At 46.8% G+C, this 14,077-nt stretch overlaps 1 protein-coding gene across 1 annotated transcript in view; it reads left to right on the forward strand.

Annotated features, from left to right (window-relative positions):
- Nucleotides 1–2,014: 2,014 nt before the first annotated feature.
- The window catches only part of LOC133137777 (ETS domain-containing transcription factor ERF-like), a 44,789-nt gene continuing 32,726 nt past the window's right edge, over nt 2,015–14,077 (forward strand). The window contains exon 1 of the mRNA XM_061256113.1: nt 2,015–2,586. Within this exon, the coding sequence (XP_061112097.1) occupies nt 2,565–2,586 (22 nt within the window). The 5' untranslated portion in view covers nt 2,015–2,564. The remainder of the gene's footprint in view (nt 2,587–14,077) is intronic.

Here is a 14,077-nt window from a genome sequence, read left to right on the forward strand (position 1 = left end):
ATGCCCCGCAGAGGATGTGCACTGAAACACCCAGATCGTCACTGTACAGAGTCACACGGTACCCTGGCCCAGGACAGCCGTCTGAAAAGACACGTCTGATTCATAAGAGCCGAGATTATTTTACAAGAGCTTGGGAGAGGGAGGGAAAATGAACAGGTACGAGGTTGTGAGAGCAGATAATTTCCGCTTCAGCAAAATCCCATCTGTGTTAGAGTCACACACTTATGGGAGAAGATGACTACTAAGGGGCGACATGGCTCAGGCAGTAAGAGCAGTTGTCTGGCAGTCGGAGGGTTGCCGGTGATCCCCCGCCCGGGCTGTGTCGAAGTGTCCCTGAGCAAGACACCTAACTCCCAAATGCTCCTGACGAGCTGGTCGGCGCCTTGCATAGCAGCCAATTGCTGTCGGTGTGTGAGTGTGTGGATGAGAAGCATCAATTGTAAAGCGCTTTGGATAAAGGCGCTATATAAATGCCAACCATTTACTAGGGCCACTGGGCAATTCTATTTTAAAAAAACCTGGGGAAAGAGTTATTTCGCCTGATCTAGCCAACTAACTTTCCTAGTGGTTCATTTCCAGGCACCCCAAGGTTGTAGAGACGTCTTGCTGGTGTGCATGATCAAATGATGTGAAAATATAACAGATATGCTGCCTGATAGACTAGCACCAGTGTTTTGAATTTGATACCAGCTAATATCTGCAGCAGAGTGATGTCTTGCTCGCAGAGAGGTCTTGCTGGTGTGTATGATCAAATGATGTGAAGATATAACAGAGTGGTCCCTATAGCGGCCTGATAGGCTAGCACCAGTGTTTGTTTTGAGCTAATACAGGCGGCGGAGTGACGTTACCCACAGGGCACACAGATTCTGTCTACTGGGGGATGGGGTCTGAGGATGCCCAAAATGTTATGTTATCTTACCGTGTACACTGACAGCTACAATGACCAGCCGCCGGAGACAAGAGGACGGGCCCCGCTTACAAATACACAAGCCCCCCAAATACATAAGAATACAAACCATATTGATGCATAATTATTTTTTTACAAGTCTGGGGTCACGCGCTGCACTGTGCGTCACAGGAAGTAATAAGTGCGGATGCCCAAAACACCTGGAGACAGTCGAACATAAAGATCGTTGAAGATGCAAACAGCCCTTCCAGGCATGTCTTTTTTTTCTGTCAAGAGAGTACCTGGCACTGTAGGGATGAAGAAGCATATTACACAAAAAGTATGAAGCTACAATCAGTAATGACAACTTGCTAGAAATGTCAGATTTGATTTGCAACTCTTCACAACTATCCCATGGCCCTCCAATGCCCTTAATTAATTCAGCAGTTATTTTTACAAACCAAAGTAATTGAACAACAAATGTCATCTGGCACCTGCATCTACGTCATTCCTCCCCATATATGAGAACATTCTACAAGAACACACACACGCCTGTTGTGAAACTTAGTATGCAAGAAGTGTTCCCATTGAGGTGTATCAGAAGATTAACTAACATTTCTCTCAGAATTGTGAACATCCATGTCAATTGCAGGTCTATATTATATAGTACTTGGAGCATGCCTCAATAAAAAGTGACCAACTTGCTCTTCCAAGGTGGAAGTAGCAAGTAGCCTAGATTGTTTACTGTTTACCTTTTGAGTTCCACCTTACTTGTAATCCTTGATTCATATGCATGATTACCACAAACTCCTCAGAATATTTTTCTGTGTTTATCTGCCCATTACTTTCTGCGATCATTCATAGAATGCGAGCAGTAAACAATAAGTCTTATCAATACCATGAAATATATAGGTTGTGTTATGTGTGTTTTATAAATGACGTAAATCGGGCGTGATTGTGTCATTTTGTTATCACGTCGGCGGCGTGTGTAGGACGTGCATGTGACGTAATGACAACACAGCGTTGGCGGTCTCCATGGCTCCCGGCCGCCGGGCTCGTGGCGAGTGGGCGTGATCTCCTCCCCCCTATCGGCGTGGGCGGCCCCGTGCTGTAGAGAGAGAAGGAAACACGACACCCCGAGAGAGGCGAGAGAGAAACGGGGGGAGGAGAAAGTACAGAGTGAGTGGAAGAAGAAGAAAAAAAGTCGGCAAAAACAGAGAACCAGAAAAAAGGGGATTCACTCTCTCACTCGGCGACTGGGTGTTGTGATTCCAGGAAAGAACTGGAATAGGGATTACACGCAACTGCACAGTACAAACTGGTAAAACAACAACACAATTCACAGTATCCCAGTCGTCCATTGGGACCACTAGCCCGTGTATTTCTCTGCAAGTTCGGCTTTACGGAGTGACTGTGCCCTCGACCAGGGCCACGTTCAGCGTTCTCGAGATTTTCAGAAAACTACAACAGCAACATAAACTCTGGGGAACCGTAGGGGGCCTGGGAAGTGTGAGTGTGGAGGGGGAATCTGAACCAGCCAGTAAAACGGAAGCGAACCAGCGCAAGAGGGGGACAGAAAGAAAAGTTTCAGTTTTGCGGCTGATACGCTAGGAGGAAGCGAGAGGAGGAGGGAGGCCGACTTTCACCTCCCGAAACAACTGACCCACCTACATTCATCATGAAAACCCCGGGAGAGACGGGTAAATTTTTCTGATATTTATTTTATAAGCTCACTTGGTAAAAAAAAAAAAAAAAATGTTAACTTAAAATGGGTGGTCCTGACGTTAGCTAACTTGGATAACCAGCTAGCCTACGTAAATTAACTTACTCAATTTGGAAATTCCTTGAGAGTTTTGAGTAGCGTTAATGCTAGCGTTGCAAGTTGCTAGCTAACGTTACGAGTTCTTGAGACTGTGGCAACATCAGAAAAGTTTATTTTGTTCCATTTCTAGTTAGCTAGCTACTAGCTATGTTGTGGCACACACTTAATGTTCGCGTTAACGTTAAAGGGGCTAGCTAGTTTATGGGGCATTTGGATAACGTGACACTTAAGTTAATTATTTTTTGTTTCTTATCGGTAACGTTATTCGAATAAAATGTGCGTTAGCTTCGCTATTAGCTGGATTAATTTAACTGCAAAGTTGTTAACTGGCTGTCTAACATACACGTTAATTTTACACATTAACCCAATGGTGCAATCGCCTGGTTAGGCAACGATTTAGTAATAATAATAGTAAATTGCTGTATTTGTTCATTAAGAAGGCTGACGTTTATTAATCTAGATACCACATACTAGTGGCTATACCTATGTAACTAACGTAAAAATGACATTATTTAACGTTAAACGTTGATGATTTGGAGGGGTTTCTTCTGTTCTTGCAACTGGCTCGGGCATTGTTAGTTCAAGTTTGCTCATCTGCAATTTATAAACTTAAATGTATAACAGTTATAAGATAACTGCGTAGCTAGCTAATGTCGTGAGCAGAAAGCACACCGTTGACCTGTTGAGTGCATGGAACATTTTCCTTTAACGTTAACTAGAACTGAGTTTTGCAGACTATTATGCGAGAAGGGGAAAACAACTGAAATGCAAATTTTGACAGTCATAAAGTTAGCGAGGGGTTAATAGAAGGTAACTTGACTACGTTGTCACTTCTTCCCACACCTTAATCTGTAAAGTTGTTCGCTAACTAGCAAAATATAACCCTCCTCTCACTTGGATTGCAAACGCAATGTGTTTTGGCAGGTAGATTATGTTGCCAGCGTTAGCTACAGTAGTTAGCGGTCTACTTTTAGCTGATTTGCTAACTAGCAACATGGGCAATGCGCATACCTACAAAATGGAAGCGAGCGTTCTCTTAGCTACATGTGACAAATGCATAGGCTAGCTTGAATGGCTAGTTTTGGAACTAACTTTGCTAGTTATTATTATTTTTAAACATCGTATTTTTCGGGGTGTTCGTTTTCATTTGTAATTCACTTTTTGAAACTTCCATCAAATTTGAAGATGCTTCGAGTTCATGTCTCTTTCGACCTCTTTGCCAGCTAACGCTAGGCTAGCTAGTTTTGTGTCGGTATGTGTAGTTTCCCGGCTAACATATGCTGTGATACTGTTCTGTGGTTTGATCCCTGTAGCTTCCCGGTTTTGCGAGCAAGCTCGCGAGTTTCTCCCTTTTCCGGAAGTTATGTTTTCAGTCTAGCTCACAAGTTGTGGAATGATCAGGAATCCATATTAGCTAGTGTTAGATCCCCCCTCTTCAGTTCATTTTAAATCATGTTTTCCTTCAAACCCCACGCCCCCGCCGCGTACGTCTGAAATATAGTTTACCTCTTGGAAACTTTATTTTTTTGCAACTCGGCTGTTGTTCGATTTACTTGATTTTGCTACTTATATACACGCGGTTGTTCCGGGGAAGTTTAAAAACTCAAAATATAAAGTTTGTATTAATCCGAAATGTAGAACTGGATAGCTACTGAGCACGATTGGCATAGATCGAATCCATTCACAGTAGCTACGGTTTCATTAAAGTAAATACGTCGCCAGTGAATTCATATGCACATGTATTTTTAAGGCAATGTTATACAATCCGCTTTGTAAATTCTGTCTTCGTCCTAAATGTCCTACATTGGGCTGCCGATTTTTTCAGTCGACCACTTACGCATCCTGTGCAAACAATAACTTTACTCCCCCAAGTAACAAATCACAGCCACCCGTTCACTGACAATAACACAAAAGGAATTCACACATCGATGCTGAAATGATAATGCGCTCACCCACACTGAGCGAGCCATCAATGAGACTGCCAAAACAAACAACAACATTAGGCGGACTAGGGTCATGATCTTTCGGAAGATTTGTGTTTTACTGCAGAGTTTTTACGAGTTTTACCAACATTGAGGTTTTCTAGTGATGGACACGAATCACAGGGAACTATTACAGTGGAAGTATTTGCTGTGTCAGTGGTGGGGTCTAAGTTAGTAGTGATGAATGCTACATTTATTTGAAATAAATACGGAAAATCTTAACCGTTTTGCAGATGGAACTGTTGATATTATTTGTTTGAAATTGCGCGAAAGCATATTGTGATTGTGTGCGAGGGAGAGCCGAGTTTGTTGTGCCGACGCTGCTCTTGTCCTGTACCCACCCCCACACATAGAAAAAACGTCTGTTGAAATATGGCTTTTTAAGTACAATATTGTAATGAATACAGAGTGACTCCCTGCTGTACTAACATTAGCAGTGGGGTTATCTTGCCTTGATCAGTGGGGGCATAGAGAGGCTAAGGGTAACTTGGCAGGCGTACCTAGTCCCAGGTACAATGGAGTGCTGCCTGTGCTTTTTTTGGTAGTACTGCTGAACGAATGGTCCAGTCTGATAGTGATTTTAAGAGTCAGATGACCTAATGTGCCCCCAGATAAGTTTCTGCTTGATTTGCCTACACTGCAGCCTTTGCCTAATTGTTTGGTTTTTGTGATTTCAAAAAACCTGTATTAAAATAATAAAAAAAAGGACATTTGCAAATGCTCATTATTTTAAGTTGGGATGGTACAACTGTTTTTTTTAACACCTCTGGTCCATGTTATAGTGGGCTACTAATTGGACTCGCTCTTGCTGGTCACAAATTTTTTTAAAGATGCAGTTTTTTTTTTTTCTCTGGTTTCAGTAAAGGGGAAACATTCAGGATGATCACTTACATGGCTTCCTCATTATCAGTGTCTCTGAATTGAGTGCTCTGAGCCATGTCGTTCACACCGTGGCAGGGCTGCCACCTTCATCCCAACTGGCCTTTTGTTTGAATTAGCCCTAATGCAGGGGAAATCAACATTGAATGGGTGCGGTTTGCAGCAACCTCAAATGTAAATAGAAGCTTTTTTTTTTTTTCCTAGGCATTGTTTTGCATTGTTGACCGTACGACTGTTTTGAATACAAATGTGATCACAATGACTCTTACCTATAGTGGAATTCATATTCACATGGGAGACCCCCCCCCCCCGCCCCCCTTCTCCCCCTTTGTTTGCTCATTGATTACCGCTGCTTATAGGAGAGATGTCCATTTGTATCGCCTGTTTGTCAATGTCCATATCTGTCTGTGCAGCAGTCTGCGGTATTAGTGCAGACTCTTCCTGCGACTCTTCCTGTAAAGCGGTGGTGTTCGTGTCCTTGGTCAGTTTTGGCTGTTCTGTGTACTCTAGCCCGCAGTGCCGCAGCCCGTGACGTGAACCCCTGACCTCTCGGTCACACCTCCAGAGCACTTGCCCGCACTGCATTCCTCGTGCCCTCTTATCTTCACCGTCACTGGCCTGGAGCTGCAGCGCTGTACGTGGAGGAAGGCGGGAGGCACGCTGGAAGCACCTGAAACCAAAGCTCTCCCGCGAGGGTTCACCCGCGGCAGCCCCGGCCGCTGTACTGCCCATACGCGTCGGGGTCTGTCATTCGCTCCGTGATGGAAGTGCACCCTGGGAATGGTAGTCCGGGCACGCGGTGACAGAATGGCACAGAGCTGTGGCTGTTGTGCAGCCATGGAAAGGTTCTGTGGAGACTTGACTTCTGGGGCCCATGTAGAAGACACCATTTACTTTGGGGGATGTTGGATGTAAAAAAAAAATATATATGGCCCAAACTTAACTGGGTCTGCTGCCATTGGAGACGCATCGGAGTTGGACATTGTGGTGACAGCGGCCGGGAGCTGGAGTCTAGTCTACATTCTCCGTCCTCATAGGTGGAGTCCGCTCCTCTCAGGCCCGTCTGATTGGAGGACGACGCCATTAGCTCGATTGACCTGAGGTAGCGGACAGCTGGCTGGTGGGTGGAGGTGGGCAAGGAGAAATACGCTTTCAGCACAGGAAGGCCAACAAACTTCAAGTCATTCACAATAAAGCAGTCTTAAAAAAGTGTTGGTTGTTTAAAGGGAGCCATAGGACTGAAGTGGAGAAGAGACTGACTGTGGGGGCGTGTTGATAGTCCTGCACTGGCAGCACGTTCGCCAAGACTGCACGATTTCTAAATGATCGTGGGAGAAACGGCACCCAACACCTTTTGTACCTGCATGTAGCAAAAACAACATTCGCAGATGATTATAACTCCGGCGCAGGCAGGGGAGAGCAGAGCCAGCTTTTCGTGACTACTCTCCCTACACAGACCTGTCCAGCGCTCTGTGAAAACACCAGCAAATTCCCTGTGCAAAAATCCAGAAAGTCTACTTTTTGGTTATGATGGAATGTCTAAATTCGTCCCCTGAAACTGGGTTGTTTTCGTCCCTGTTTCCCATAGCAGGGCTAACTGAGGGCCATTTGCAGGTCCGTTCTGAATCAGTCCGAAGGCAATGTCAGAAGGCTGTTAAAGGTCAATGGGCTCTGTTGTCGACTGGCTCTTTGGCGATCAGAAATCCAAGTTGCACTCTTAACATGATTTAAACTTTCATCACTGTGCCATTTAAGTCGTGTACAGGAGGTTTGCGGTGGCAAGAATGCACTGCCACCCTGCCCGTCTTTGAGCATTGATTAATTCCTTTTTTTTCTCTCTCATAGTCATATAAAAGATCAGGTTTCTCCCTGTTGGTAATCTCAGTCCAATCCTGAGTTGGAGAAAAGACGTGAGAAATCTGAACGAGGCTTTTTTTTTTTTTTTTTTTGCTGCTGTGTTCAGGCACGTTCCCTTCAGCGCAGCGCCCCCTGTGGTCAGAGCGGTGCGGAGCAGGGCTGCGAGGGGCGGCTCTGCAGCTGCGGTGGCCGTGCCCTCAGCCTGGCGGGGGCGCGCTCACGGCGGCCTGCCCGGCCGTGCTATTTGAGGCCGTCCGGGGGACGCCCCGGGCGGTTTCTCTCTGCGCGCGAGTGTTGATAATGGCACGGCCGCCGCAGATTCCGCGGCTCAGCTTTTCCAGGTGCGGTTCCCGCCGGGACCGGAGCCGGTGGAGCGCCCCGCCGCGCGGGCGTCGGCCCCGCGCACGGCCGCCGGGAAATCGGGGGTCTGCTCCCCCCCCCGTCTGCCCGCCCTTTGGTGTGGTCTGAACCAGTGGAGGTCCCCGCTGCGGAACTCGGTTGGAGGGAATGTAACTGCCTTTGATTATTGGGGGATTAATGGGCCCCACTTGTGTTTTATTCTCCTGGCCCCCTTTACCCCCCTCCCCTCCCCTCCTCCTGCCTGTCCAAGTGTTCTGGCCCCATTATCAGTTCAAAGGAACGAGGCAAAGGTGCAGTGGGAAGGACAGGGCCGGGGGATGGGAAGTGAGAAGAAAGGGTCCGTTTGTAGTGCTTCAACAACCCAGCCCGCTTCAGCTAGCCCAACTTTTTCCCTGTTTTTTAAAAATGTATTTAGAAAAAAATAAAATAATAAATAAAAGAAAAAAATAAAACGGGGGGGAGAAAAGGTTGGGCTAGCTGAAGCGGGCTGGGTTGTTGAACCCAGGGCTGTAATGGAGCCCTGCATGTATATATGCCCTCGCTGACGTACTGTAGCGAGTCTGCAGTTGTTATGCTAATTACACTCCACTTAATTTCACAGGCTTTACCGATAAAACACCCCGGCCCAAAATGTCACCAAAAACACGCCTTTAAAGATCAATTAAAGGACTTCTGTCAGAGAATATCATTGGGCCAGATGCACTTTGGCAACCAAGATATGAGGTTATGAATATTTGTAGGAATTTATTAGGACTGTCTCACAGAGCGCGCACACACACACACTCGTTTTCATTTTATTTTAAAGGCCAGACCTACCACATTACAGCTTAGAACTTTAATCACTGCTGTCTGCACTGCATTACTCTCCCTCTCTCACTCACTCACACACACACACACACACACACACACACACACGCGCAAACACTTGTACTCGTGTGCATTTGGATTGCCATCTCTGTGGTGACGCCACATTGACTGGCTTTGTATTTTTATACTGTGTTTTCTATTCCTGATGGCAGTTCATTTTTCAAGTTGAATGTAGTGTGAACAGAGTGGGTGTGGGAAGGGAATAGGACTGTCGTGTACACGGGTCACACGAACGCCAAGGTCACCGAGTACAGCCGTAGCTTTAGTAGGCAGGCTTTAAGCCACACTTGCTATAACTGCAATTTGAAAGAATCACAGAGCCACCGCCTCTTTGAATCATTTCGGTTTGCCAACATGCGTTTTGGGTGCGATGGACTCGTGAATATGGTATTCAGCAGAAGTGTGCACTGTGTCATTCATTTGACAGTTGGTTTGGCCCAAATTGTCTGTGAAATGAAAGAATACTGGGTTATATGGTGGATATCCTGGTGGTGTGACATTGTTGAAGTATTTGCACTGTATGCACTTGTGGCTTTGAGATTGACGGCAGCAGCAGGTGCATATCAGACTGTGTGTTCACTTGTCTGGCCACAAGTGGAGGTCAAAAAGACCACAGAGATGTAACCAAGAGCAACACTGCTCTTCTGTTCTTCTTACAGCAGAGATGCTGGATGATAATTCAGTGATGGAGACAGGAGGGTAACTGGTTTAAAGATGGAGGCAGTGGTGTAGGAGGGTAGCTGGTTTAAAGATGGAGGCAGTGGTGTAGGAGGGTAGCTGGTTTAAAGATGGAGGCAGTGGTGTAGGAGGGTAGCTGGTTTAAAGATGGAGGCAGTGGTGTAGGAGGGTAGCTGGTTTAAAGATGGAGGCAGTGGTGAAGGAGGCTAATGGTGTAGGAGGGTAGCTGGTTTAAAGATGGAGGCAGTGGTGTAGGAGGGTAGCTGGTTTAAAGATGGAGGCAGTGGTGAAGGAGGCTAATGGTGTAGGAGGGTAGCTGGTTTAAAAATGGAGGCAGTGGTGAAGGAGGCTAATGGTGTAGGAGGGTAGCTGGTTTAAAGATGGAGGCAGTGGTGTAGGAGGGTAGCTGGTTTAAAGATGGAGGCAGTGGTGAAGGAGGCTAATGGTGTAGGAGGGTAGCTGGTTTAAAGATGGAGGTGGTGGTGTAGGAGGGTAGCTGGTTTAAAGATGGAGGTGGTGGTGTAGGAGGGTAGCTGGTTTAGAGATGGAGGCAGTGGTGAAGGAGGTAGCTGGTTTAAAGATGGAGGCGGTGGTGTAGGAGGGTAGCTGGTTTAAAGATGGAGGCAGTGGTGTAGGAGGGTAGCTGATTTAAAGATGGAGGCAGTGGTGTAGGAGGGTAACTTGTTTAAAGATGGAGGTGGTGTTGTCACTGATCTGACTCCCAGAGCTCAGGAGCTGCTGTATTTTTGTCAGCTGCTGTGGGTCTGGCGTGTGCGTCTGGAGGAAAATGAAAGTAAAGACAGAGAGTCTGGAGACCAAACCGCAACACAGACTATATGGGACATGAAACCTCTCTCTCTCTCTCTCTCTCTCTCTCTCTCTCTCTCTCTCTCTCTCTCTCTCTCTCTCTCGTGCTCTCTTTCTTTCTCTCTCATGCTCTCTTTCTTTCTCTCTCTTTCTTGAAGTGAGGAGCTCTGTGGAAACCGTGAAGCCAGATTGCTCATAGCCTGTGTTTCTGTGAGGTTTTCCAGATCTCTCTCTCGCTCGCTTTCTTTCCCCCTCGCTCACTCACTCCTCCCCTTCGACTTTGTTTCCCTCCGCGCTCTGGTCTTCAGTGAGCATCCCCCCAGTGACTCTCCGTACACACTCCTGCGTGTTTCCATATGAACCTGTATCTGTATGGAGGATTGAGGGAAAGCGGTGGATGTGTAGCCGTGTGCCCGGTAGGCATGTCTGTAAAGGCCCGTCTCTCGCCCCCAGAACATGGTCCCCCACTCTTAAGATCTAACCGTTTTCACACCTCTAATCCAGATGAGCACACTGGCTTTGTGAGGTTTGTGTGAGTTGTTAATCTCGGAGCCGGGAGGAAGGTCTTGAAACGTCCTTGATAGTGCCGTCCTCTAACTAACATACAGCAAGTGCATTTCGTTTTGCTGATAAGAAGTCGTAAGCACATTACATTACATTACATTATTGGCATTTGGCAGACGCTCTTATCCAGAGCGACGTACAGTTGATGAGACTAAGCAGGAGACAATCCTCCCCTGGAGCAATGCAGGGTTAAGGGCCTTGCTCAAGGGCCCAACGGCTTTGTGGCTACACCGGGATTAGAACCACCAACCATGATTGTCCCAGTCCTTTACCTTAACCACTACGCTACAGGCCGCCCTAAGCACAGTGCACTTCAAATGAATAATGGGCCGATCTCATTCAAAAGGGAGAAGCGAAGCCAGTGAGTTTTGACTCCAGCGGTGGACAACCGAACTCGGTGTCTGTGGCATATTAGCGTGGAGCATTGGAGTGAAATTGAATCTGGCGGAATAACCTGAGTAAGACTGTGACCTATTCCTGCTCGTGCCTGCGCAGTGGTCTGATACACTGCCCCTCTTGTTGCCGGAGTATCGGCGAGCAGCTATCTGTTGGCGTGGCTTGTCGCCATCTCTGGGCCCACACTCAGGAGCCAGCTGGGCCCGTCTTCCCTCCGCTGTCTACGCTAACCTGCTAATTAGGCTAATTTCTTTAATTAAACAACCGAGAGAGCCGCATGCTGCGATTCGTGTTTTTGTTTTTGTTTTTAAACCGGACGAAACCAATTTCTGGTTCCGCATTGTGTTTTTTTAAATTCATTTATTTATTCATAAATAAATGCCAAGTCCTAAAGCGTTGTTAGTTGTCGGAACAGTTCCTCACATTTTTCATGTTTTCTTCAAGACGAGGCTATTTTGAGAGCGAAGGATGACTACTTGTTCACTAAGAAAAAGGCTATTCCTGCTAGCGGCAATGGCTGAGGGCCAAGTGATAAACTGTGTGACCACTGCGCCGTTTATGGGTCGGGTGAGGGCGTGACGTTTTACCGGCCAGCGCTGTCTCCAGGAGGGCTGCCAGATCCTCACCCAGGAGGGCTCCCTCTGGCAGCCTCTCCGGCTCTCCGTACGCGGCTGAGAGAGAAACGCCGGCGTTCGGCTTCCAGCCTCTGCCGCTAGTGCATTCGGAACGGCGGCGTGTTAAATTCGCCTGAAAATTCAATATCGCCACCTCGCCCGTGTGACCCACTGAAGCGCTTCTCCACTTGGAGGTCATTTCCCAGAAGCACGCCGGTCGCATTTGCGTTTGCGAACCCAGCCGTGAATGGGGCTACAGTCTTCCCTCCGATCCCGTGAAGTCCAGATGCGGGCGAAGCGGTCAATTCCGAGCGCGAGATTGATGCGCACGGGCGGAATGTTCACGTTGGAACTCTCGGTTCTTTCGCCGAGCCCTCTTGAGGACTCGAAAGCACTTTTTTCTAAAGCAGCTTTTGCGCCCCTGTGAAAAGAGTTCTTGTCAGTGTGCGAACGTTTTTTCCCTCCTAAATTTTTAACCCCCAAATCAACCTGCCAGATTGAAAGCGTAGTCCGGTCCCGACTCTGAAAGGCCCTTGCTTATTTGGGGGAGGGCGGGGCCTACCGCACACGTCCTCAGACTCCTGTTTGTTTTCCTCTGGAATCTGCTGCTCTGGAGGACTGCCCAGTCCGTATAGGCAGGTCGCAGGTGTGCGATTGGTCACCGGTGAGGCACGAGGTCGGGGAGACCCTGCGGCCAGAGGTCCACAGACCCCTCCCCCCCCCCACCGCAGGCCGCAGCTCACCTTGTGGGACCCCCGGCCACAGCCAGCGAGGGAGCCGAGTGAGCCTCTGGGGATTCCCTGCACACTGGGCCCAGTTTCACTGCAGATTTCGCTTTGCTGTGAGTCCAAGCACCGTTTCAACGCCACCATTTCACCCACAGGAATTTTCCATTTTTGAAGCCGACACATGAAAGCGGTAAAATTTGCTTTTCGATGTGGTTTCACTGGAGCAGGAAAAAAAGAATGCCACACACACACACACACACACACACACACACACACAGGCACCCGTGCACACTGTGACAGCTCTTTTGTGGACTGCTCCCAGTCTGCTCGTAAACCTCTAACAACATTTTTTTCCAGTTCTTCCCTACTGTGTTTGTTCTGGATTACTGGTAAATGTTTGACCGTTTTGATTTTCGAGTCCAAAAGCTGAAGACGGCGTGTTCTCAAACTCCAACTCATTATGGTGCCTGTCCTCGAATTTAGCTGAAAAAATGGCCCTGAACCTAAAAAAAGCAAACAAAAAAACAAATCATACCCACTACAAAAATACTACATGCAACTAAACTAAACGAAAAGCAACAAGTAACATCTGCTTTTGTTGACTATCTGCTGGGTGTGAATGGTGTTAATTAATGGTATTCTGCCACGGTTTCTGGACAGTGTGAATACAGATTCTTGAGCAGTCCCATGAGTTCCAATTTTATTATTATTTTTGCTTCCATTGTTGGCTTGAAGACCCCTTTTGTTACAACAAACAAGTCGTAAGCGCTTTGCATAAACGATCTTGCCCGTTGGGCTGGGGTGACGCCCCTGTGCGATAGATTTTGCTAAGATGGCCTTTATGAAAATCAAAACCTGTGTGACCGTTTCCCTTCGTCCCTGGCCTGAGCCAGCCAGTTGGATCCTGCATTCATACCTGCGTTTGAGTCTGTAACAGAAGTAATAATACTGTCATTCACGAGCTATGTTTTCAAGCATAGGGTTCAAAGCCAAAGTTACGCAACACTGAGTGAAGAAAGGTGGGTTAAACACAAAGGGATCATATGAAGGCAGAACATCGATCGAGGCCATTAAAAAATCTCCACATTCAAGAATTTTGTTTTTGAAGGTGGAATAATGCTGAATCTCTGTATGGCCACACAGTCTTTTAACATTTAGATGATCATAATTGGTTTTAAAGTCCATGTACGACAATTGCATTGTTTTGCACATTATCATTAATGGAGGTTGTAGAATGTAATCTCCAGGTGATCCTTACCAGTTTAAGGATCCGTATAGACACATTGCATTGTGTGTTTTTGTGAATTGTTGCTAATTGCCCACATCCTGACCATATCATTTACTTAAGTTCCCATTGTAATATTGCAGCCCTCTAAGGGGTGCTTGCAATACCTATTGTTTGCTTGATTTGGTCCAAACCAAATATCTTTTTTGGTTTGGTGTGGTTACGTTTCACACTACCTTTAAAAAAGGTTTTATTTTTACATTTTTTTTGTGAACCATGACTTCTAACCAAAACCACTTGTGTGCTAAGGTCGTTCATTTATTGGACAGAAATTTGTAGCGCTGACCCACCAGAAAAACAAAACGTTTCCCTATCCCATAATGCGCTACGGCGGCCGGTTTAACCCAAAATA

Source organism: Conger conger, chromosome 9, assembly GCF_963514075.1.
Source record: "Conger conger chromosome 9, fConCon1.1, whole genome shotgun sequence".
Taxonomy (NCBI): Eukaryota; Metazoa; Chordata; class Actinopteri; order Anguilliformes; family Congridae; genus Conger; species Conger conger.